This window comes from Galleria mellonella, unplaced genomic scaffold, assembly GCF_026898425.1.
Source record: "Galleria mellonella isolate WM207_F2 unplaced genomic scaffold, CSIRO_AGI_GalMel_v1 utg171, whole genome shotgun sequence".
Classification (NCBI taxonomy): domain Eukaryota; kingdom Metazoa; phylum Arthropoda; class Insecta; order Lepidoptera; family Pyralidae; genus Galleria; species Galleria mellonella.
Window position 1 is genome coordinate 5480539 of NW_026442014.1, and position 27819 is coordinate 5508357.

Here is a 27819-nt window from a genome sequence, read left to right on the forward strand (position 1 = left end):
TCTGAGTTTGGTGATACTTAATCGATCATTATTTAGAGTAAAAATACGATACCTAATAAAAAATGCATTTTTATGGCTGCCGTGCTAGGTATACGCTGTTAGGATACCACCGAGAGTTGATAGCTGAAGTTGGATCAGTTAGCTCATCGTAATTCGAATTTACCAGGAATTAACCACGATGATTTCATGGGGCTTGACATCATACGTTTGTATTGCTAGCTGTGTAGCTAAAAGGGGTAGAGGAATGGATTATTGGTAACGAGGACTAGTAGCTATATACATTACTAGCTATATACGATTTCAGGTCGACATTCACATCGCCCTACAAACCATTGTGGTTATGTTTTTGTGATTCATCACAATGGGTCAACTGACTGCTCTTTATTCCCATCACTTATTTCGCCATTAGGTATTAGCATAAGCCGTTAGCATAAGCACGGTTATCATTCCTTTCATCACCACCATCATATCAGCCTTTAACTGTCCACTGCAGAATATAAGCCTCCCTCTTGGGGGTTGTGCCAGTAGTTGCCATGCTTGGCAAGCACATTGTAACCGCAGTTAGACTTTGGAGATGTTTTAAGAAGGATGCTGCTATCCATCCCTCGCCTTCCCTTAGTCGCCTTATACGACACTTACAGAAAAGTTAGGGGTGGCCTTTTCTATGCTGGGACCACACGGCCCTATTATTCCATTATCATCTATAAAAAAACTCTCAGTAACTAATGTGAGAATCTACAATAATATTGCAGTCTGTTGTTTTTCAATAATCCTTACCTACGCTTCTATTTTATGCGTTATATGGTTTTGTCTTTTTGATTTAACGAAATGGCAATCGGTCTAATCGTTATTTAAGATATCGATTGTAACATTACGTTCTTATTGTGGTTTGATATCCGATATTCAATACAGACCGCAAACGTTCATCCGATTCCGACCTGATTGCGGCTAAAACGGCGCCGACATTATACTTATTGCATACCGATACATCAGTATTGTCGTCATGTGAACATGTAGACAGAAGGTTACATATTGAAGATTATACTGAGGACAAGACTTGATGATATCTTCAACCTTTGGGTCAATTATTTTAATAATACCACATATTTACCCTTAGCCGTCCACTATTTCTTTGCCAAATTGGTTTTGTCGTTTTGGCGACAAAATGCAATAAGCAGACGTGAGTTTATATGTTTGTTATAGCAATCACATATTTTTAATATTAGAAATTTGTTGAACTCTTGATGAGTCGAAACTGACTGACAGGTATATAACAGCTTTGAATGATGAAACTTCTATACAAAATTTATTTTTATAAGTTGGTCTAAGAAAGAAATTTCAAAAATAGATGATAGATAGATACATTTATTTGGCACAAAATTGTTTTTACAGATCTTGATTTAATGTGAAGTATAAATGTTCGCCTTATAGAATGCATGCAAATTCATTGATGGGTAGGTACAAGTTTTTAAACTTCTAAAATTTCAACATCAAATTTTCTAATTCCATGAAGTAAAAATAAAGTAAAAATAAAATAGTAATCCTACCTGTGTGCATACACTGGTGAGGTACCAGTGAAAAATGATAGGTGAAGATGAAAGCAGGTCAGCCCATTGTGACGTATTTTACAAGAATCGTTTCTAAGAAGAAGGAGGTTGACCTCATGCATTGCTGGCAATAGAGCTATTAGACTTTAATATTAATCCCTTTCCCCATGTGTATCTCTGTTAGTAAATGATAAAAAAAATTATCAGAGATAGTAAAATATAAAATCAGAATTACACTTTCAGTGTGGTTTTAATATAATTCATTATGTAAATATTTTTATGATGAAAACATAAATAGCTGGCTGTGTTTTTTTTTATACGACTTAGAATGGCAAACAATCTGACGGTCCACCTGATGGAAAGTGGTAACCGTCGCCTATAGACATGAGCAGTACCATGGACATAACAGTACACACACATACTATTTCGCCCATGATACCCCCCATGGGTTGCCATTCCTTAAGACTCGGATATTATTCCTCTGTACCCTGTAAATTCACGCCATATCCCACCCTTCAAACCAAAACACAACCATGCAAACACAACTGCTTCACGGTAGAAACACGAATAGGACAGAGGTACCCAAGCATTCGACTTTTGTACAAAGTCTCCCTCTGGTAAGTGGTGTTGATCCTAATGTTCTGCGAGCTTATGAACGTTTTGTGATTTAAAGAGTAAATACTACTGTTTAAACCAATAATATAATAATAATAATAAAACTTTATTAACAAATACAGGGTTGCACTGTTAAATATTTTTTGCCCTAACTTACAAATTAGGGTAACCTGTGCCTTGTAAGCTAGTTCTTTTCAACACACAAGAACAAATACTTTGTATTTGTACATGTAAAATTAACAATATTTAGCTACAAACAAAATAAACAGGATGAAAAAAAAGAGGGAAAAAAAAACAAATTAATGTTTAACTAGAAGATTACAGTTCATTAAATTTTTAAATCTGTAACGTTCAGTGTGTGGTGTGAGAGAAGGTGAACAGTGTGAGTGTATGTTTAAAGTGAGAGGAAGAGTGGTATTAATGTGTATACTATTTTTTTTTATAATTTCTTCATTGTTTTATAAGTTTTATAAGTCTAGATGCAGATTAGATTTTAAAATAGAACAATAGCTGCTCGTTTTATGGCTCATAACCTAGTTATCTAGCAAATCGCAAACAAGTCCTGCTTTCTCTGTCTACATTGCTAGGTTTTACCAGAGTTTGTTTTTACTTTTTTTTATGACTAGATATTGGCAATGTATTCAGACATAGAAGTAAAATTTCGGATACAAAATACCATGTACAATTGTATATCTTGCATGTACGAGGGTAAAGTACCTATAAAAGAAATGTAAATTTTGCTCAAGAATAATGCATGTACAAAGATCTGCGCATGAATGGATTTCGTTTCTTTTTTATTTGACAAATTTCTAGACTTAGGATGAACATGTTATTATTGCATTCCTTTATTCCGTTAAACGGTTGACTGCCCGCGTTGTTCCATCCCGCCAGACCGGCCGCACCTAAATAGAAACTACAGGGACATTGCTCCCGAGTTGCGTCTGATCCTGCATCTCAATTCTCAAGTGCCTTATTGTGGTGCCTTTTGGCAGTGGCCATTTTCGATGCGAAGTCGAGATGCTTTAAATTACCAGTTAGATGCGTATCTACTGGCAGGACGTGGTTTATATTTATCATAATATTTAAATATGAACACGTTAATCTATTAATTTCTCATTTTATGACTTGTGTTAAAAGTAAATATTGATTTACGATATTCGAACCTTGAGATCGTAGTTCGAAAATATTGATGTGCATTTAACATAGATAAAACTAACCTCAAGCGCATATTCTGTCTTTGAGACTGTAACCTCGAGTCTGCAGAGCCAAAATGATCTAAATCGCTATGAGCCTGAACAGAAAAATGTTTATTTAATGGTTATTGATGGGCATTTGTTTGCTCTGTGTGTAGACTAGAAAGCGATCAGTGAGTTGTTTATGTGCGGTTCGCTACATAATGTTACAGCAGCTGCCAAGATATAACAATGACATTAAATCCAATCAATCTTTAGACATAGTGTTCATGTGATTGATGTACATGTTTCTGGTATATTGTAACCGTCTATTTAATAATATTTTGAACCTTATGACCTTTAACTTCTTGAATTTCATAAAATATATGGGTTCAACAAGGATAAATTGGTTAGTTTATTTATTTATAAAACAGTTTATTAATGTATATATTAATATAATAAATGAATTTGACTGATATTTATGAGTTTAAAAACAACGGTTTGCAAGAAAAATGTTTTTTACTTCGGATTTCATTATTAAAACAATCGAATTAATTAAAAAATAATATTCAGAGAAAAAAGAAAATAACGCTAGAAAGCAACTGACATGCCTTGACCGTGTTTAAAGAATCAAAAGTGATATGTGATTGAAAGTAATAACAAACTGGCATTCACATAACTGGAAAACTACACAAAATACTGAAAAACAACATAGAACAGAGCAGGCAAAATATCGAGAAGCAATACCAGATCATACCAGTGACCTATTCAATCAGTTGATTTTTGAAAGAAAACAGTCAAAATTATAAACTGTTAATTATAGATGCACGAAAATTATATCTATTGTTACTTAAGTATATTATTGTAAACATCTTTTGTTATGAATTTACAGCATAAATTTATCGTAGACGATTGCTCGTTGTTACGAGAACTCATTTATTGTCTCGTGATCAACGTTCGCGTTGTCTAGTGTTGATAGACCGATTTATCAATTTAATTGTGAACTACACATGCGTTGACGACGGCTGGTTCCGAATATCTGGCGCTATCCATCCAGCGGGTTTTATTTTCAATTTTATTTGTGTCGCGCTATTTCGGAACAGAACGTGCGGCACTTGTCTATTACATGGCGGTGTATGTGATGGCCTACGCGTGCCAGGAGTTATTCGCGTTGGTAAATATGTTTCTAGATGTTCATATAAAATCTGCATAGTTTAAGTAATTTCGTTAGAAAGAATAAACGGAACCGAGACAATTTCAAAATAATTAAACTGTGATTTACATCCTTATTGACGACGCAGTGTAAACAAATAAATACATTGAATAATAGCAAGAATAGATATCAATAAATCTTGTATGAAGATGTAATAATTGTCCTATGGAAGTAGTCATAAAAACTTTATAACTATCTGAGTATACAAGAGACAGGAGAGACAATCGTCTGCTACCTAAAGGATCATTAAGAAAAACTTTTATTAAATACATATTTGGATGGTCCTTTGACTTAGATCAAAGTTGTTTGGAGCCGTAAAATTGGAAATGCTGACTCAATATGAAGTAGGAATGTAATTCAAAAGATAAGAAGATATAATAATCATTCTAAAATGTTAAAAAACTATGTTTTTTATTTGACGCAAAAATATACTTACATAGTTAATCATTGTCGTTGTAAAGGTTAAAAAGAATAATGTCATACGAACTGTAAATACTACTTAATAACTGTTAATTAAATTGGACAAGTACATATGTCGATATTGACAAGAAGAGTAAATGGTGTAGAAGCAGACGCCAACTTTATCCCACGTGCCAAATATTGTCGGACATCCTACGTATGAGCATGTTTGCAACGTCATGCAGGAGGAAGCTACTGCGCACTATACTTTTTGCGACGAAGCATTTATATACATTGAGAACAAACTAAATACAGATTTGCGTAATCCTCCACATTTCCAGTTATTTTAGATTTTACGTTGTTGGCACCCAAAGCTGGTAGAAGAAATGTGATTAAAATCGCACATTATAAATTAGAGATAGATTTTGCGTCTCTTACATATGTCGTCATGCGACATGTCTCAGTTGTAGTAATATTTTTGTTTATAAGTTTTATATCGTGATACAAAGTTCGTAGTTTTCGTCGATTGTCGCAATAATCCTGAAATATCATTAGGTCACTATCTGAATCATATCTAATATAATAAGAGAGACTGTTTCAGAAAAACATTGCAGAATCAGTTCCAATATCTACAAATAACTTTAGCAAATAACATTAATAATTTATTATGATGGCTCTGACAATCTGAGGGATATAAAGGCATACCAGTGACAACGTATGTGAGATACGGTACTACATTATGTGTTATGATAACAATGATATCGCTTATATTATATTATTATATTTTAGGTGGATTATTTGACAAGTAACCAGCTTATTTGATAGTAATCATGATAGGTGCAATAAAAATACTATAAGAATTTTTTTATTGTCTTCCTATAAATTAAACTGTATAAATGTACACTTTTTTGACGTATTTGAGAACAAATTTTTGAAATTTTACCGCTAAATCAAATATGATTTGCAAAGATGAATTTATTTTCAATCAAACAGAAGTATTTTTAATTCTGGAATGGATGACTTTCGAGTAAATCTGTAAGAAAGTAATTTTGGTATACAGAGATATAGTTATGCTACTTGTCCTTATGTGCATGACAATGAAACATTGGTAACACTATAAAAAAAGAAATGAAGAAATTGGTGTAAAAGGACTGTATACCAAGCACCAGACCCGGAAGTCGGAACACCTATATTATAATCGGATATGACTATCCTATACTAAAGTTGTCAGCGCAGCGTAGTCATACCAAAATATCATGTCTATTTTAGTTTTGAAGAACAAAATCGTTATATTGTGATCTCATGAGTGAAGAGAGAAAACAAAACCCACACTTATTTAATGAAGTTTATCAAGTAGGCGATTAACGTTTTGGATCGGATTATGAAGTAGGGACATAATATCGCTATATTGACTGAAAGATAAAGAATAATTTGACATATTTTGAAACATTTAAGTACTAGCTTTTGCCTACAACTTCGTATGCGTGTATTTTGGAACCATTTTTCAATGGCGTATCAAGATAAAACGTACATCAGATTTTAAGTTACATTTTAAAAATATATCTGTAAAAACATTATTTAATAGTATGCAGTACTTTTTGAGTGATATCAGAACAAACAAGCATACGAACAAATAAAATTTTAAGACTTTTTGTTTTGGCTCCTATTGTCACAATTTTATTATAATATTGACTAGTTACAATTTTATTATAATAGTAAAATTAATAAGATGCTTTATATCGTAAAGATTTAAATGGAGTTGAAAGTTTAATAGGTAGAGAAGTTGCTAATAAGAAATCTCATCGAGCTTGGAGAAATATAACTTTTCTTTGACCTCGTGCTTTCTGTTGCCAATTATTTAAACGATTCAAAGACTTTTCTTTCGACCTAAATACTTTGTTACGGTATTAATAGATTTTAATGGGTGGGTGTTTAGCATATGATTATCCCAAATTCAGTTTGCTGCATTGCAGTGTTTATACTTCAATTTTAATAGAAACTTATTAGCCCTAAATGAGATGGGTATCATAAGGATTATAATTTTTAGCCAACTTCAAAAAGAAGGAGGTTCTCAATTCGATTGTATTTTTTTTGTTTGTTGCCTCATAACTCCGTCAGTTCTAAACTAATTTAGAAAACTCTTTTTTTGGCTAAAATAAATACTTACTTACAGATATACTTACAGATTGGCCCATAGAAATTTTATAGTTTAATATTTTAATTTTTAGATCATAACAACTGGTTTTACAAAAAAAAAGTTATTTTTGTAAAACGCATATAAGTTTTAATCGATCTTGAAATGATACTAAACTAAGATACCTACAGCTTCTGCTAAGCATTACTGGGATAAAAATTGGTCAAACATCCAAATAGTGGTAACAAAGTTTATCTGATTTATCTATACATTAAGATATTTTTGTAATAGCTGATACTACCTATATGTTATGATACTATAGCCGTAAATTTTCTCATTTATAATATTAGTAAAATAAAAAGTAAATAAAAGTAATAATATTAGTTAAATAACACTATTTTTTTTTATTTAACTTAGAATGGCAAACAAGCTGATGACCCACCTGGTGGGAAGTGGTAACCGTTGCCTATAGACATGAGTAGTACCATGGACATAACAGAGTATACTGTATCGCCCATGATACCCCCTATGCGTTGCCATTCCTGAGGTCTTTGGTGTTATTCCTCTATACACTGTAAATTCACTGCCATATCCCCCTTTTCAAACCGAAACACAACCATGCAAACACGACTGTTTCACGGTAGAAACACGAATGGGACAGAGGTGTCCAAGCAAACGTTTTTTGTACAAAGTCTAATAGTAATTTCATATGTGAGTTTGTAGTAGTAGTAGGCGATAGTCACTTACCATCAGGTGAGCTGCATGCTCGTTTGCTCCCAGTGTTGTAAAAAGAGACCTCTTCGTACCTTAATGGTATCACCAAACGTTATAAAATTTCATATACATAGTATATGGGATGTAGAATATATAAGATTTCGGCTAATTTTTATCTCTATCAATATATTCCGGGCACGCAGACGAAGTATCGGATAAAAACTAGTATTTGATTCGATATTTTTATTTTTCTACTGTTCCGCCTGGACCAGACACAACTTTAATTATTCCTCTCCCTTTTAAAGTTGCCTGGAAGAGATCGCTATTTGGCCATAAGGCCGCCCATTGTTGCCTCTTTATCTTACTTTTATGTAATTAAGTATTTGTAATTAAGATAATATTTTACGTGTACATATTTGTTAATCTTTATAATGTATATAATTTCTTAAAGGGTTTTTATTCATTCATAAAGTTAGGCTTATATATAGTAAATTATATATGAGACTGATTTGTTATTAAATTATCTTTATAAATATTTGTCGTTTCTTTTCCGCAGATCGAGCATGGGTAACGTTAGCTACAAACGATTCCTACGGTTTGGGCGCCTTGGTGTTGGCGCATTCACTGCGTCGCGCCGGCTCAGTGTACCCAAGTGTGGTACTCATCACACCCTCTGTCACCGAGCCGATGAGGTAATCTAAAGCCTATACCTTTACTTAAATTTATTATGGGAACAATAAATGTTGCTTATAAAAGTAAAGCGGTTACATATAGGTACATCTTGCTCTGCAAATTAAAAACACGAGTAAATATTAAAAAATAAAGGCTTAACGCCACAGGAATTTACACTTAATCCATCCACTGTAAGTACACATTGTCTCGAGTTTAATAAATCCTATTTATTCTTCTGGTTCAATTATATTCTATAAAGGAATATCTAATTCTTAATATTTTCACACTTGGCATTGGTCTAGAACCATATTTGGAAACAAACAATATTTTTTTAGAAATAGACGGAGACAAATTTGTATGACTTTTATAACAGACTAGCGACCCGTCCCGGCTTTGCACGGATGCACATTACATCACATCACATTAGAAATCTCTAAAGTTATCAGTGTTTCTCTATTATATTATGCATGTATTATTCATATAAACCTTCCTCTTGAAACACTGTATCTATTAAAAAAAACGAATCAAAATCCATTGCGTAGTTTTAAAGATCTAAGCATACATAGGGATGGACAGACAGCGACAGCGACTTTGTTTTATACTATGTAGTAATAACCATCAACAATAAAAAAATGCTATCTCACTTTAATATGTGGTATTGTCTGACAAATAGAATCCAGCTTAAACAATCTGCCAAAAACGAACAGTTTTCAAAAAATGTATAGACCCTGGAAAGTTACACAATTTTTTTGCACTGTCCTGTAAACAGTGCAGAAAAACCATGACATCTTGAGAAAATCTATATTTTTTATGCAAATTAAAGTGGCAAATAAACTAACAATCCATTTCATGCAAAATGGAGACCGTCGCGTATCTATTGACATGATCAGCATCATAGATTTCACAGAATACCTATACTGTGACGCTCATATCACTGCCATCTCTAAGGATGAAATCTCTGTATTTTATATATTTGCATATTAAGGTTTATATATGTATATTGAAGTTTCTTCAGGGTCGACAACGCGTACGTGACACCCCTGGTGTTACAGGCGTCCACAGGTTACAGTGACCATTTACTATCAGACGGACTGTATGCTTGTTTGCCACCTTTGTGGTACAAAAAAAAAATTCGATGCCATGTTCCAACCCTTCATATCGGAACTCAACTATGCTAAGATCGCTGTTTCATGGTAGAAATATTATTTCTAGTAATAAGCCTTGGCAGGACATACTCCATACTGTCGTCCTTGATACTCGCCAGTAGCGTAGGTGGGGTTATAAATTCACTTCCGTCCCATAAAAGAAAGTTTGTTGTATTTTAATTTATATCCAGTGACGCAATTGGTGTGATTGTCTGGCGCCTACTTCTGCTATTATTATCTGTTATTGCTCTTAAGATAATGTACAAAATTTTGATAATCTAAAAATAAACTTAATATAGTGAGGTAACTCCGTACGTAGACGTGTGTTATTGTTTAGATAAAACAGCATCAATGATTCATGATGCCCTTGCCCTTATCTTACTAGTATTATTTAGGGTCAACGTATTACGTGTTTCCTGTCCCTTTAGACGAGTGGCAATCATTCGACTCTATATATACGAGTGGGTAGATATTGCGCACATTTGAAAGAAAAGTCTTTAAACGCTGCCGTCTCATTTTATCTCACGCACATGACGGTGAAAACGTATCTGTCGATAGATTTGTTTGCTGTTTGTCTGGGGGGGGGGGGGCTGAATCTTTCCTGTGACGTAGTATATAAATGACTTTGCTGAAAAGCGTGTTAGTTCGACGTCATTTCTATATTCATTCCTCTCACACTCATCGCGAAAATATACACATATGTATATACCAAATTTCATAGTGATTGGTTAAGCCGTTATGGCGCGAATAGGTAACAAACAAACAAACTCACTCTCACATTTATAATATTACTAAGGATATATAGTACCTACGGTATATTTAATTACCGCAGTTTTTTTTGATGGGTGAAAATGGTATGGTAACCCCGCCTGCGCTAACGGGATACGCTGCTGGAGCACCAGTGAAGGGTGATGATGAGAATGAAAACAGGCCAGTTAGCCCATCATGATGAATTTATCAGGAATTTACCATGGTAGTTTCCAGGGGGAACCGTGAGGAGGTCGATCTGGTGGGGTATATATGGGGATCTGATGGGGGCTAGCAATGGGATTCTCAGTCTCCATTACTAACAATCCCTTTCCCCCAATATCGCAGAGTTAGTAATTTAAACGGAAACAAAGAACTAACGACTTTTACGCTCCCAATAATTTCTCTTTGTTATTTCGTTATTTAAATCGGGACAGAGGTCGATCAGATCTCTATGTAATCACCAGTGGAAACCATCGTAGTTAATTCTTACTGAATTCATCATGGGCCAAGTGACCTGTCTGGGGGGAAAGGGATTGTTTGTGATGTGGTCTAACTGATCCATTGCCAATAATACACCTTATCAGGTCCTCCACGCGGTTCCCCCTGGAAAACATTCTAGTATAATATGTTACGATGGGTTAACTGACCTGCTTTCATTGCCACCTATCTTCTCTTACTGGTGTCCTACCAGCATATAGCGATAGTGCAGGCGGGGTTACACTTCCATTATCACTCATTTTAAAAAAAACCGACCTGTCTTCAGCCTCACCTATCATCCCTCACTATTATTCCGTCAGTTTACAAATACTTGTACTAAATGTACGGACGGTGTTTCCATTATCATCTCTTATATTTTCTTACCCTTGATTCTAGGTAGTTACTGTAAAGTTAATTTATCATAATGTTTTCTATTCGCAGGGATCGGCTCCGCGCAGTATTTGCTGAAGTAGTTATAGTGGACGTACTGGACTCTCGCGATGCAGCTCATCTCGCTTTATTGCAGCGTCCCGAGCTTGGCATTACTTTCACAAAAATTCATTGCTGGGGCCTGACACAGTATGAGAAATGTGTGTTCCTCGATGCTGATACACTGGTAAGTTGAGTTATGAATCATTATGAAATTTTGTATACACGTACTGTATGAAGTGAAGAAGGTTATAAGCTACTTTATATACCAGTCAGTAAAAATATTCCGATCATGCAGACGAAGTCGCGGGTAAAAACTAGTAAGAAAAATTTCTTATGCATGTATTATGATTAGTATAAGTTACATGTAAACTATGATCTGGAACGTCAACTTGTAAATGTAGTAGGTAAAGAAATCTATAGATATCCTTTGTTCTCAGAATACTCGTAAGTAGATACGTATTGCCTACAGATAATGTCCCCATATATATTTAGGTGCTTACTCATTTTTCAGGAATACACAATCAATCAGCAGTCGAGTAAGTTCGTATTAAATTTCACCAATAAACATCAAATATGTAGTATACTCTGTGTGTTATAGTATGTCATATTTAATGGGTGAAAATGGAATGGTAACCCCGCCCGCGCTATCAGTACATACCGACGAGGCACCAGTGGAAGATGATAGATGAGAATGAACGCAGGTCAGCTGGCCCACCATGATGAATTCGACAAATATTGAACATGATGGTTTCCAGGGGGAACCGCGTGGAGGTCGATCTGAGAGGGTATATTGCTAGTAATAGGGCTATTAGACCCCATTACTAACAATCCCTTCCTGCCTCCCGTTATAGTATGTTGCAGGTGATAGATCATTAAAACTATGTAAAATTCAAATATGAGAAAATATATAGGTTATATTTTTAGATAGTTATATTACAGTAAAAATTGCCAAAATATCATCATAGCATATCTTCATTTGAAAGACTCCAAAAAATATATATATAGTTTTAGACTTGTTCGTGTAAGTTTATTTAGACTCGTTCCTGCGTGTTTCTGTGATGAATATTATAAAATTCTTGGCTCGACAACAACCCATATAAATCACTGTTTTGTTTGGCATTACACTTAGAATGCTTTAATTTTGGTCTATAAAATATTACATACAGCAATAAAGTCGAAACCTAAAAAACTACAAGCAATATAGCGATGTTTGCCAATAAACTGATGATCTAAGGATCTCATCTATCGATCGATTGATCGTGAGTTCCACTTTAGATTTTTATGTTCCATTATGTATGCATTATCAAATAATGACTTGTGGTCTAAAGATAAGTAATCGTAAAAATAAAATATATACTATTAGTAGGATGATATCTGAAGACCTACCATGAAATATCTGCTGAAATTTCGCCCCCGAATTAATCACAAATTTCATATTAAAATAATATAATACATACTGTTTAAAAATATTAAAATATCGTTTCTATGGTCTTTTATGGTTGGATTTATGATGAACAAAATGTTAAGTTCCATTGACTGTACCGATTTCAGTATGAACAAAAACATGAATTTCAGTCCAAAAATTCCCTTAGTATGAGTGAGATATGAACACAACTAAAGAAACATTAAGCGGAAGAGTTTATTTGTTCGAACGAGTTTATATCTGAAACTATCAGTCGTATTTAAAAAAAATATTTTTGCATTTCATAAGTTATTTCTAGAGAAAGTTTATAGGCTAAGCCAGGTGGCTTAAACAACCACATGAGAAGCGCGGGGTATAGCCTGTAGAGAAATATAGACAAACGGAGAAGATTTTAATCGCTTAAACAAATATAAATAATTAAAGATTTTAACAGACTATAAGGTATCTGTTCAACACCTGTACACACTCAATTTTCAGTGAAACAACTCGTGAAAGTTGTAAAGCTATATCGGTCTCCAATTGTTTATGCGATAAGAAAGTCAATGTTACCGGATGTGGACGTTAGCGCAGTAACCCGAGATGATGAGACATAACCGTGGCCTAAATATTTCTTCCCGACAATTTTGGAACTGCTCCAAAATCTACTTTCATATTGTACCTAGTATTTTTTCCCACGCCACAGGCCAGCGTTACGGCGCAATGCACGGAATACAAGTGATGTTTATAAAGAAGTATGTTACATAATGTAAATGATTGACGAATTTAATCTTTACTATCCTTAAGTTAATATATAAGTGTGAAAGTATGTTTGTTTGTTTGTTAACCAGTTATTATGAAATTTATTATACATGTATATGAATGTATGGGATGGAGAAGAACATAGGCTACTTTTTATCCCAGTAGGTGAACATATCCTATCAGACGAATGAAGTCGCAGATAAAAGCTAGTTTACTATGTTCAGTCGTACCGCGTCATAAACAACGGACTAGACCACTCCCGATAGAGTTCATTGAGTTGTTATTTATCGCCGGTTATTATGTTAACTGAAACATTATCCAATGTCCTGATAAAGAGTGCTGATAAGTTTAGTTCTTTTAACTCAGTGTAGTGACGTGCAACATGTTATAGATAACTGTATTTAACTGCATTGCTATAATATGTTTTTTTTACAAGTTTTCTACATTACTGTGACCTATGAATAGTGAACATATCTCTTTCTTCTCATTGAACATCCAATCGTGGAACTATAAATAATTGTCATTCCTCAATGTACACGTCAGTTAAATTAGTGCCAGTATATACATAGTAAGATACCTATAGTAAAATATTAAGGAACGCCCCTCGAAAATTCAAAATATTTTAAAATGTGGGAATAAAAATATTTACAAGGTTTCGACCACGGAATACAATATTCCTCTTGTCGAACCACTATTGATGATCACACATATTGAGGTAAAAAGTTGGAGGGGCGTGCTTGTTAACGTAAACAATCTATACCTAGTTAGTTGGCGAATACCCTATCATTATAGAATATCCTTGTGCTTTCTTTTGAACAGTGGTCTCTACACAAAGAATAAGGTGCTTTTTTAGAAACAGTTAATTCGACAGAATAGTTTTTAATAGCTACGGCGTGAATGAGTTTCTAAATTTAAAAATATTGAATTGTATCTATATCCTTGAAAATTGTTTTGAATGTTATTGCCATGTAAAGATTTTTAGAAAAAAGTTGCGAAAAAAGATCTTGAAACGGTTGCTTTAAGCATTTTTAGCAATACGACCATTTTGTTGAACTTACGTGTTTTATCTAATTCGAATGTATATAAACAATAAAACATATTCTATTTATCCACTAGTCATAGTAAGAGCTACTTATATTGATATTCTATCTTCAAAAAAATTTTAATCCTTCATTATCTGCAACACAGATCGTTCAAAACTGCGACGAGCTATTCGAGCGTGAGGAACTGTCCGCGGCGCCAGACGTAGGCTGGCCTGACTGCTTCAACTCCGGCGTGTTTGTATACAAACCCTCCGCTGAGACCTTCGAACAGCTAATCAAGTTCGCCCAGGAACGTGGTAGTTTTGATGGTGAGAATTGATCCCTCATGTAAAAATGTTGCAAGGAGTTCTAGTTCACTTAGAGTTCTACTTATGGATAAATTTTATCTAACATGAGACCTCATTGTCGGTACAGTATCTGCTTTAGTGCAGTTCGTATCGGAAGAAGATGAACATGGATTTACAAAACACATAGCCGTTACGTAGTTGAACAAAGTTAATGATAGAATTGGATAAATATAATATAAGGACAATATTAATTTAATATATAAATATTTACATAAGTTAGCATAAGTTCACTACGGAATATAGTGATTTTGAAAATTTCAATGTGGTCATCGATTTTTGATACCATATAAAATTTAATATCGTAAGAAGTTCTACATTCAAAGAAATTTTATATACTTATTAGAATACTCATTTAAGAATTCAAAAACTCGTCTCTTTGCTATTTACGAGTATTATCTAGCCTCATTCATATTATTCTTACAAGTTTATCCTGGATGCAAGGTGCTTTTTTCTTCTAGTTATATTGTAACAGAAACGTTTACCAAATCTTTAGTCTGTTTTGTCTTGATATTCGATTTTATATACGGTTTCTCCCCCTCATTCATAAAAATGTCAGACGTCTCGTAAACCTGTTTTACCAGAGGGAGACTCTATACAAAAGTCGAGTACCTCTGTCCCATTCATGTTTCAACCGTAAAGCAGTTGTGTTTGCATGGCTGTGTTTCGGTTTAAAGGGTGGGATATGGCGTGAATTTACTGGGTACGGAGAAATAACACCTGAGTCCTCAGGAATGGCAACGCATGGGGGGTATCATGGGCGAAACAATATACTCTGTTATGTCCATGATACTACTCATGTCTATAGGCGACGGTTACCACTTTCCATCAGGTGGGTCGTCAGCTTGAGTGCCATTCTAAGTTGTATAAAAAAAAAGCTATTGAAGTGGTTCATTTTTTTCTTTTACGTTATATTCACAAATTGAAAGACAGTGACAAAACATTATAATACTTGATATAGGTTTGTTGTTATAATTTTTATGAACAAGATAGTCTGTCTATATTTACAATCTACATTATAATTTATCTTACAGATACCGAAGTTCAGTTTAATAGATTACATGTACGTGTAAGCCGTCTAAATTAACTCATGATTAATTCTGATATTTCTGATATCTTATCGAAAGTTTACATTTCATAATATTTACATTGCGTACATACCCATCTAATTCTAGTATGTAATTCTTATAAATTCAGGTGGAGACCAGGGTCTTCTCAATTCCTTCTTCTCTGACTGGGCTCGTGGGGATATCAACAGACATCTACCTTTCCTTTACAATGTCACGTCTGCTGCTTTCTACTCTTATCTGCCCGCACTCAAACAGTAAGTTTCTTTATACATTTATTTATAGACTAAGGTTCTAATTAGGGGAACACTTTATACAATAATTGTCTGTTTTGGTTCCTGTGTCGTACTTGTGGTTTTGCGGTGAAGTTGTTATGCTTGCACGGCTGCTTTTTCATTTGAAAAGTGAAGTATGACAATGCAATTATAGTGTACGAAGATATAAAATTTATTTCTCAGGAATGGTAATGCATGAGGAATTTTATTAGTTAATTCCAAGTTTTATTAGGCATATAAAAAATAATGCATAGTAGTATTTATTCATCACTAGCTGTATTCTGCGGTTTTGCCTGTGGGAATTAGAAAAAAGTATGTGTCCTAATTCTCAACGGGCAAACTGAGGGATTTGGAAAACAGTAGTTTATTTATATGCTTTTCATTTGAATCCAATTTGTTCAGCTCAAGTAATAAACAATATTAATCTTTACAATAAAATTTTATAATAGTATTAGTTAGATTTACGTATTTATTTTGTATATCCAATGGTTCTTCATCATCACTGTCATCATATCGCCCATTAATTGCTGTCCATAGGCTGCTGAATGAATGTATATAGGTGCTGAATATAGGCCTCCCCCTATCGGGGGGTGTTGCCAGTAGTTGCCATGCTTGGCAGGTGGATTAGCAACTGACGTTAAGCTTTGGTGATGTGTGATGTTTAAAGAAGGACGCTGCTGCCCATTCCTCGATTATTATCTTCCCTTAGTCGCCTCTTATAACACCTACGGGAATGGAAGGGGTGGCCCATTTTATGCTGGGACCACACAGTAATGGTTCTTAGTCTAATCTAATGAATAATGGTACTCATTGATAAAATTAACAGCGCGATTACGTATAGCGGCATGTTGATTATACCTTATTATACCTTTTCGGGCCAAGTATAGCCTGTTTTTAAATAAGTTACTATTAGGGTATCATAAATTTAGACTAACTTCAGAGAATGATTGATCACTGAAATGTTTCTATGTGTCCGTTCCACGCTTGTTTCACTATTCCGTCTGCATTATCTATTACACATACATAGTATAAGATTAGATAATTTATAATGAGTACATTACGTAATCAAAACATACGGACAAGTTCATTGGTATTGTAGTTTATTGAACTAAGTAAATAGCGTGTCTGTTGATTTTATACTTGAGTTGTTTTGAATATGCTGAAATAATAGGAATATGTATTATATCATATGTTTGTTGTATTTGGCATTATTTAATAAACAGTCTTGGCATGACATTTTATTTAAATAGCAGTGCAGTTGTTTATTTTATATAAACAAATGGGATATTGTACAAGACAGTGGGTGTATGTGACTCGAGAAGAGAGAGAAGAGTTTTTATTTTTATAAATCAAGTGACATAGATAAAAAAATAATTTGAACAAACTAACGCTGACATCAAAATAGAAAAGAAATCTTCGATTGTGTTATGATAATATTTAAAATACTCGTTCCATTGAATTTATTATAATTTTTATACCGTTTTCAAAAAGAAGGAGGTTCTTGATTCGGTTATATTTTAAACAAACCGATATAAATGTTGAGTAGTAAAGTTTTTCTTATCTAAAAGGATATATTTACAGATTGTTCCCATAGAAAACATATTAAAATCAGTTTGTTGTTTACTTTTTTAATCAAAATAACTAGTTTTGCCACAGCTGAAGTCAGTTTTTTTTAATTAAATTTAATTGTTAAAACTTCCGTTTAACTTACGTGTAATTAGAAAAAGCTCGGTTTTTGTCTCACACATTATTGTTATTGGTTTCGAAATGACATCCTCAGGCGTATTAAAAGAATTATATAAAGAATATTGTTTATTCGCACTTTTTTATGTAACTTAGAATGGCAAACAATTTGAGGGCCCACCTAATGGAAACTGGTAATCGTTTCCTGTAGGCATAAACAGTATCATGGATATAACCGAGTGTTCTTTTTATCTTTTGCTTTTAATAATTAAGTTACATCTTTATAAGTAAAATAGTGCATATTACCATTATCGCTTATAAAGATAAATTCCAAATTCTACCCTGTACATCCCTAACATTATCACAATTGAAGAGTAGGGTTAATTAGTACCTATATCTAATATATATACATATAAAGTTTTTTGGTAAATAACATGGATATAACCGAGTGTTCTTTTTATCTTTTGCTTTTAATAATTAAGTTACATCTTTATAAGTAAAATAGTGCATATTACCATTATCGCTTATAAAGATAAATTCCAAATTCTACCCTATACATCCCTAACATTATCACAATTGAAGAGTAGGGTTAATTAGTACCTATATCTAATATATATACATATAAAGTTTTTTGGTAAATAACATGGATATAACCGAGTGTTCTTTTTCTTTTTTTTTTTAATAATTAAGTTACATCTTTATAAGTAAAATAGTGCATATTACCATTATCGCTTATAAAGATAAATTCCAAATTCTACCCTGTACATCCCTAACATTATCACAATTGAAGAGTAGGGTTAATTAGTACCTATATCTAATATATATACATATAAACTTTTTTGGTAAATAAGTATTTTTTTTTTAAATAATAGAATGAGTATACTTTATTTGCATTATACAATATAGGAAACAAGCAAGACAATTAACATTTTTATATTCATATAAGATTTTTTTAAGCCTTTTATAAACTGTATTATAAATAAGGCTCTAAAGTATACTCATTGGAGTACAACTATGTCACCATACAAGGTGACTTAAGTGGTTTTTTTATGTTTATAAAATAATATTCTCTATTGCACCAACAAACGTAAAAATGTAAAATGTTAATTAGACAATTCAAGTGAGATACAATTGCATAAAGTACAATTTTCAATTTTTACAATTGATATAGAAACAGAAAAAAAGTTTGCATTACCATCAGCCCCCAAACTAGGCCAGACCTGTATCTTGGGGACTAAGAGTGCGGTAACCTAATGTTTAGTACACTTTATTTAAACAATAAATAAATAAATAAAAAAACCCATTGAATACCATACAAATATAGGCATGTAAATAAAACCTTAATTATTTTATTCGTTATAGCTACGGGCAGAACCTCAAGATTATTCACTTCATCGGCGCAGCTAAACCGTGGCTGCAACAGTTCAATTTCGAAACTCGGTCAGCCGAGGGTCCAGAATACTTAAGGGAATTTCTACAACTTTGGTGGGACATATTCGTTGGCCAAGTTCACGCTCATCTCGATGTTGCCATGGTGAGTATTCTACATCTTATTTTATAGCTTACTTTTAAAATATTTTTTATCAAATTTATCTAAAGGAAAATGAAATGCTATTCGTTAGTAAATGCATCATTTGAAAACGAATAGACTGATATGGCAATTTTTTAATATTTTTAATAGCCCGATTAAGATTTTTACAGAAAAAAAATTGAATATGAACGTGTGTAACAAAATGATTTCTATGAACCAAGAATGTAAAAAAATAATAGGACCATTATATTTTAAATTAATTAGTAAGTATTCGACTTTCTTGTTATTATTTATTAACTGGACTCACGCTTTAATATCATAAGTTATGAAAATATGAACATAATTATTATTATTTCCACGCCAAATACGAGATAGCTACGTAATTATATGCAAAATTCCATGAAAATTGGTAGACTCGGTTAAGACGTCAAAATGTAAGAAATGAACAAATCTTCAAATAATATGTGTATTAACTAGAAAATACCACAGCGTGAATTCAATTTAAGGTCTATTGTAAGAGCTAAGAATACTATTATTATTATTGTGAGATATCGATTTCAATATCAAGTAACACAGCGACGGAATCGAATCCTTTCGATTGTGGTTGCTCGATCGAGACCACAACTCTTGTACTTGAATAACGTACAGTAAATTAATCCATTCTTATATCGTGCTCTGTACTGAACTCAACATGTTTTCCAAGCGTTCATATAAGGACTCTGTTACAGAGGTGAGGATCCTAAGCATTGGTTATCACCAATGGTATATGTTAATAGCCTTGTTTTTTTAATACGCCCCTATGGTTATTCATTTCTAAAGATATTTTATTTTTCGCCCATCCCTTAATTACATATTAATAGTGCTAATTTCTGAGTGACTAAACTTTATTGCTTGCACACCGAAGCTTGCCCATTCCCCCGCTGACTGTTGCACTTTTTTTTATATCAGGCATTTGTGTGATTAAATTTCCGAAAGGTTTCTCCAAAATACTAACATTTTCTAACATTTATAAACATAGATTTAGAATGCTTATTGCACGATTTGGTGAAACTAGTTGTTGAATAATTTAGATGGTGTTGGTATTTTGGTGAAATACTGCGGAACTAAAATAAACATACAGTGATAAATCTAGATAAACTGTTATATAAATAGTTTATACACGTAAAATATTCGTACATGTCAATATTTTTTTTGTACTGTTAATAAAGTGAAAAGAATTACAGTGACAATGAATCAACCCTTAATTTTAAATATATTTTATTCGTATGTTTATTTAGTGTTCCAAATACAGTATATATACTAATATTTGCTTGGACGAAGCTTTTGGCACTGTGTTGTGTTTTGTTTGTGTGCGAAGCTTAGTTCAAGTATTTGTGTGCATGCACATCCATTGAGTTGTTTTGTCACTTCAACCGATAGGCTGAGGTGCATGAAGCCACTCCACCGTTACCTTCTCAAGATATCAGCCAATACTATGAACCGAGGGTTGATCCAGAATCTGAATTCCCTTGGCACCATCCAGTTCAAGTACAAGAACAAAGGAATGTAACAGAAATAGACTTAACCCAGTTCTATGATCCTTGGCAATTTTATAGAGGACATATTCCACCGAGGGAGGGTGAATCTTTTGCACATCTTTCAGATTTACAAAGACCAGACGATCGTGAAGATTTGAGGAGACATGTATGGGAATATAATCAATCTCATGACTACGAGACTCTACAACAAGAATTGAACACAGATCAAGAAGAAATGCCCCAGATTCGCAATCAAATGGAATATCAAAATCAAAATACACAACAGCATAATAATAATAGTCAACAAAATCACCATCAACTTACAAATGGATATCGGGAATATAACAATAATTATTACTATTATTATCACCATCATTATCACCGTCATTTTCAACGGGTTCCTTATATATATTACCCTTACGTACGCAATTACTACAGCTTGCAGCACAGGCAATCAGATTATAATCGTAATTATTACCACAATCAATTAGATAATTCTAGTCATACACAATATTACTTTAATTCTACTCATTCGCACCGACACAACTCACATAATAATTCTAGTCAAAGTCAACATGTTACTCACAATATTGTTGTTGATAATTTTCATAATGACCGAGATGATCCGCAGCCTGAACCTCATATAAATTACAATGAACTAGAGCCAATACAACATGTTCATCCTAATACACATAATAGAAGAACCCATCAGCAGCCCAGAGTAAATGGCATGGATATAGTGCCATTAAATAGAAATGTCAATGGAAATGTTTCTGACAATGATATTGAACATAACGATAATATACCGAGACACCCGTATGATGGCTTCTATTTAAGGCATCAAACAACAATAGATCATCATGGACGCAAAATTTGTATACATCAAATACCTGAAACTGCATCGCAATCTGCTATCGCTGCAAGGCCTGAATCGTCGGTTTCGTTAGACGGTAATATGCCAGCAGAGGCGGCGACTACTCTTGAATACAGTACACAAGTAAGTTTAATTTCAAATCACATTCTAAATCCAGTGTTTATCATATAAATTCGATCCGGAGATTTTGAATTCGGTCGAATTTATGTTCATCAAAAAACAGGTAAATACGTGTTTAAAGTAGAATCTATACAAATATGCTCGTCTTATGAATTTAGAGTTTGTTACCCATTATATCCTGATCTGTAGAAAGCTTTGCATGTCATTGTCCTGATCTGTAATTCGCATGTACTTTTTAAAAAAATAACTCCCATTTCCTATATAATAATATTAATTAATTTAGTTTATTTATATTTCTTTAATATTGAGCGCGTTATGACCTGATGATTTGCTACTCTAACGATAGTGATCATTTATTCAGAATTTTTGTGTATATAATTTAACTTTTTAAAGAATTTATCAGTGGTGGAAAACGTCAAATTAATCCAACATATGCTAGTAAATGCTCCCCTGTTATTTTGGTTCCAAATATGCTCAGTGAATTGTTACGTTGATAATATCCGTATAGTTCTACGATTTATCATAGCAGTAGTCAATTCTTTGACTATCTTATCAGAGATGATAGTCATTATTTATTGAAAATGTTTAATTTTTAATTTTACCATTTCATCTATTATTAGAAAACAATTTTAAAATAAAACTAATTTTTATTTCAGAGTGGAGTCGCAGGCAATTTGGCACGTGTAGCGCCAGGTGCGTCCGGATCCCAGCGTGACGCTCTAGATGAACTTACACGTCGGCAAGGATGGGAAGCAGGCAATATAGATTACATGGGAGCAGATTCCTTTGACAATATTTGGGCCAAAATCTCGCAAACGCTCAATCAACCTCGAGTATCTCCTCCAAAACAGACGGCCACTAAGGAGCCTACTCCACCTCCTGTTGAATCAGCACCTATTTCCGTTGAGGTGGCACAAGAAGCGGTATCATTAGATACTGCAGTTACTCCTGCACCTAGCGACACGCCTATTGTAGGTGAGGTTTCCGCGCCAGTACTAGATGAAGCATCTCCAGTGACAGAAATTCCTGCTTCAATTGAAACGATTGTACCCCCACTAGTGCAAGCAGAAGTTTCCGCATCAATAGTAGCTCCAGTTGATGCATCTGTATCACCTGCTCCAGCGATAACTGATGCATCTCCATCCGTACCAACAGAAGCTCCGGCATCAACAGAAGTACCTACACAAATAGAAACAGAAGTACCAGCAGTAGTAGATGCACCTGTATCCACAGAAGCATCTGCACCTGTGCTAGCAGAAGCACCCACACCAGTACCAACAGAAGCACCTGTGCCCACAGAAGCACTTGCATCAGTACCAGCAGAAACACCTGTATCTACAGAAGCACCTGTGTCCACAGAAGCACTTGCATCAGTAGCAATAGAAGAACCCGCATCCACAGAAGCAGCTGCACCTGTACCAACAGAAGTACCCGCTTCTATACTAACCGAAACATCCAGATCCACAGAAACAGGAGCGTCAGTTCCGACTGAGGTTTCTGAACCATCCTCAACAGCAGTAGCTGTAACAACTGCACCAGCAGGTTCTCTTATTTCAGTGGAAGCATCAGCGTCAGTTCCAACTGAGGTACCCGCACCAATACCAGCTGAAACAACGGAACTTCCCACATCGATTGAAACATCCGCACCACAGTCAACAGATATCTCTACACTACCTTCACCAGCTCAAACTGAAGTGCCTGCAACCGTTGAAGCTGTTGCTCCAGTTAAGGCATCAGAACTAGAATCAACCTCAGTTCTTGGTGATGTCCCTGCTTCAGTAGTACCGTCTACTGGAGGTGAAACACCTACACCAGTTACAGTAGAATCCGCATCCGTACCTGCGACGGTCGAGACTACAACGACGGCAGCAACAGAAAGTGTTGCTGCTGAAGTTCCTGTTGGTGTTGAAGCACCTATAATACCGCAAAAGACTGAAACACCAGCAGTGCCCCCTACACCGCCAGGGACACCTAAATCGTCACCAGAAGCTTCAACTCCAGTTACGGAAACAGCACCAATCTTAGATACCCCTAAAGTACCTGAGACACCACCAGCTGTTGCTCCGGTGCCACCGGCAGAAGCACCAATTGTGCCAGCATCAGATGTTACACCAGAGAAAGCACCATCTGTCAGCGATAGTCCCCCCCTAGCCAACACGCCGCCCAAAGGAGCGCCCGCAGAGCCCGTTGCCAAATGTAAGTAAAACAGAAGAAAGAGAGTGCAGGCAGCTGTTAACGGCTTTGCATATTAAGTTCTCACCGAGTTAATTTTGCAGTTTTCTCTTAGATTTCTACTAATATGTTTATAGTTTAGCTGCATCAGTTTTACGTGGAGACCGAGACGCATCTAATAGCTTACACGGTTATCCGTAGAACGCGATGTGTCTACATGTTTTCTTTTGTGCCGTTTTGTGATGTTTTTGGTTTTTACGAGTATGTTATTTTAATGAGCATAAGTTTCAAAATTCGTTGTTATTTCACCCAGCTACCGAGGAGGCAGCGCAAGAGACGCGGCTTTGATAGATCAGGTAATAACAATTTTGTACTTGTACCCAACACAACTTTCAGTGTTCAACTAATGTAATCTTAATTTTATTTGGTTCAGAATTCTATATTATAAAGTTTAGGGTTTATTAAAATTGGCATATTTACTTTTTTTATATCAATGTATAATATATTTTTTTTGTGATGTTTATATTTTTGATATATTGTGAAAGTTGGGTTGTGTCCAAGCTTATGCAGTAAATAGGACCGTAGGACGTCTTAGTCAGACTCATTTGCTTTACGCAAAGGAAAGAATCCAGACATTCATTTTCCTTCCCAGTCTGACAGCGTAAAAGTCCCAATTAAACAATTGTATTTGACCTGTTCCAATCACGATGATGCGAGGGATGTTATTACCTATTAATTTCTAAAAATCATTCAACGTCTACTTTCAGAAAATAAAGACTAAATAAATGTGTCTAATGCATAATATCAGAAACAAAAGTACAGGGCAAATACGATTGTACATAAACTGCGTGATGCACTTATCCTAGAATGTTACACTTTCACTCTAGAGAAAATGAGTGGAAACTGTAATATCGTTATTTTTTTTTTGTTTGCTTCATATGTTTGTCTCACACATTGCAAGGAATATTATTCAATGCTTTTCCATCGCGAACACACTTTGCACATTGTCACAAAGCGCAACACATATAGGCTGGTAGTTTTCTTAGCACTACCATTCGATTTCTAATAAATTAATACAATCGATTCCATTCGATACCTGCATAATAATTCTCCTTGTAATGTAAATTGTACATTAGCTTGGATCTTTACTAAACTGTCACAAGATCTAACTTTCCGCTTGCATTGTTTTTCGAGTTAACCATGTAGCTCTGTTTTCCCTCGACTTTGTTCCAGGCCCTAACCGAGCTTGCTCTCTAATGTGACTGCCATACTAACGCTACGTGTAAATGACCGAGAGAATAAGGGCGAGATTAAATTGATTGTATAGCTGAGGAGCGTCGCAAGCCAGCGGGGAAGCTGCAGCTGAGTCCCCCTGCCGCTGCCGATCCGCTCCCCACCCCTGACAGCGAACTGGAAGACGCAGCTGCACTTGCACAGTCTATCATCGCCAGCGAGTTGCAAACGCCTACAGTCACCTCGCCAGAACCCTCTGCCACTCCCGCTTCACCTCCGCCGCCTGTTCAACAAGAGAGACTCGTTGTAGAAGAACCAGAAGTGCCGACGCCACCTGTAGATAGCGTGTCTCTCGCCCAGATAGGGGTCAAATCCAGCAAAGGAAAGTCTACGACAGCTGCGCAGATAGAATCGTCCGTAATAGTAAAAGCCGAATCAGAAGTACCGGCAGCCGAGTCAACAGCGCCGGCGGCAGAGTCAACAGCGACAGCGGCAGAGTTAACAACGCCGGCGACAACCGCGCAACCTAGTAAATCCACGGATGCACCTAAAAAGAAGGTTGTGAAGAAGGCGGCTAAGAAAGAAAAAGAGGGTGCGTCGAGCGGCGATACTCCTGTGCCGCCGCCGCGCAAGAAGGAAAAGAAGCCCAAAGAATAAAGAGGGCATACGCTCCCTATACCTAGTTCCTCTGTGCCATAAATTGTAACCTCTCCATATAATTTTAATGTTTATATTTTCAAATGCTTTTATATATCTATGCATAATTGTCTTTAATTATAATTATTTCTTATTAGTCATCATTCACTATGTATATGTTTTTATTGACCGAAATTTGCATTATGTTAATAAATAAGACACATTTCTACCTTTTTATATTATAACATTAATTATTTTGGTTTTATATATTCAAAAGATTTTACCAAAGCATGAGACGTATTTATTAAACGAAGTTTTATGTAATTTTGTATTAAAAGTCTATTTTCGAATGTTTTTATTATTACTGCCTAAAGAATTGTTGTGCAAAAAAGTAATATATATATTTTTTTTCATTACAACGTAATATCTGGTAAGGTAGGGATATTTTTATATAACATGGAATGGCAAACAAGCTGACGGACCACCTAATGAAAAATGGTAACTGTCGCCGTCATATATTAATACAACGCATATAAATTGGTAAATTTTCTATTTGTGGGTGAACTTCTAGCTTTAACCAAATAGAGTAAAAGGGTAGGTTTCAAAGCCACTTCAAATTATTATTTTATTATTAGTTATTTTTAAGATTCTATATAGGTACAAAAAATGGAATCCTACTCATCATATCAGCTGTAAAATGTCTAGTGCTATGGTCCTGAGACACTTACATCCACTTACTCACAGCTGTGCATTTGAAGTTGTCACTCCATATAGTGGGGGGTCGCCTTATACTACATTAGCCTGTACAGGGTTGCCACTCAAGAACCTTTACTTTCCTTCTTTCGTCAGCTCTTCGAACTAGCCCATTGTCTTCGTTATCCTTGGGACTATATCGATCACTTTGGTTCTTCTGCGGATACCCTCATTTTGGATTTTATTACGCAAAGAATCAATCAATGAAACAAGATATCAAAAACCTTTCTGCAGGATTAACGTATACATTCTCTGGTGTTTATTCCCTTGATGAGTAAAATAAAAAAAAATACAATGTTAAAGTATAATTTATATAATTTAGCATGAATTTGAATAAAAAGTATTAGTGTCTAAAAGTACTAGCCAAGTAACACTAGGGTACAGTAATTTTATTCTTATGGAATCTTCACATATATAGAATTATTAAAAATAGCTTAATTTGAAATTTTATGAATTTTAAAATGAATTTTCATATAATATTAGGATAGCCATCTTGTAAGGGATGGTTCCTAAGGATTACGTATGTATCTAGATATCTATTCCTACATAATAATTTATTAGGTAATAAATTCTATTGATAATTGAAGGATATTGCTCTCAGTTACGTTGAGTGGTGGGTGTGTAACTTACACACACAAACAAACTAAGCTAGAGTGGTATCGTATCCTATAATTTATAAGAAAATTGCGGCTAGAAGCAAACAAACTGGATGTTGCAGAACTGTAGCTCTTTACATAGTATTATAGATATTATTTATTGTTCCATCCAAAAGACGACAGTAGTAAAGTTAGTAAAAATACAATATATATATTTCTTATATATATATATATATATATATATATATATATATATATATATATATTTATATATATATATATATTGGATGGAGAGGAGTAAGTATAAACAGTTAGGAGTTGTTATAATAGTTTTAATATAGTGTTCGATGCAGTCTCAGCGAATATATAGGACACGATAGTCTTCATGGCTGTTAATGTATGCTAATGACATAGCGTTAGTAGCACAAAACAAGAGACATTTAGAGCGTAAGGTGAATAGTTGGAAGGAAATGCTTGAGAATAGCAGTCTGAGACTGAATGTGGCGAAGACAGAATATTTGGCCAGCAATCCTGGTCACAATTT

At 34.5% G+C, this 27819-nt stretch overlaps 1 protein-coding gene across 6 annotated transcripts in view; it reads left to right on the forward strand.

Moving 5' to 3' along the window:
• LOC113518576 (uncharacterized) overlaps positions 1-26276 on the forward strand; it is a 28329-nt gene extending 2053 nt beyond the window's left edge. The window contains exons 2-10 of one of the 6 annotated variants that reach the window (XM_052892889.1): positions 8351-8486; positions 11280-11454; positions 14620-14782; positions 16016-16142; positions 19206-19377; positions 20794-21888; positions 22542-24081; positions 24371-24413; positions 25291-25768. In XM_052892889.1, the coding sequence (XP_052748849.1) occupies positions 8351-8486; positions 11280-11454; positions 14620-14782; positions 16016-16142; positions 19206-19377; positions 20794-21888; positions 22542-24081; positions 24371-24405 (3443 nt within the window). In that variant the 3' untranslated portion in view covers positions 24406-24413; positions 25291-25768. Of the gene's footprint in view, positions 1-8350; positions 8487-11279; positions 11455-14619; positions 14783-16015; positions 16143-19205; positions 19378-20050; positions 20105-20793; positions 21889-22541; positions 24082-24370; positions 24414-25290 lie in introns of those variants that run through there. The other 5 variants (XM_052892890.1, XM_052892891.1, XM_052892888.1 and 2 more) reach the window with 5 other exon arrangements.
• The last annotated feature ends 1543 nt before the right edge of the window (positions 26277-27819 follow it).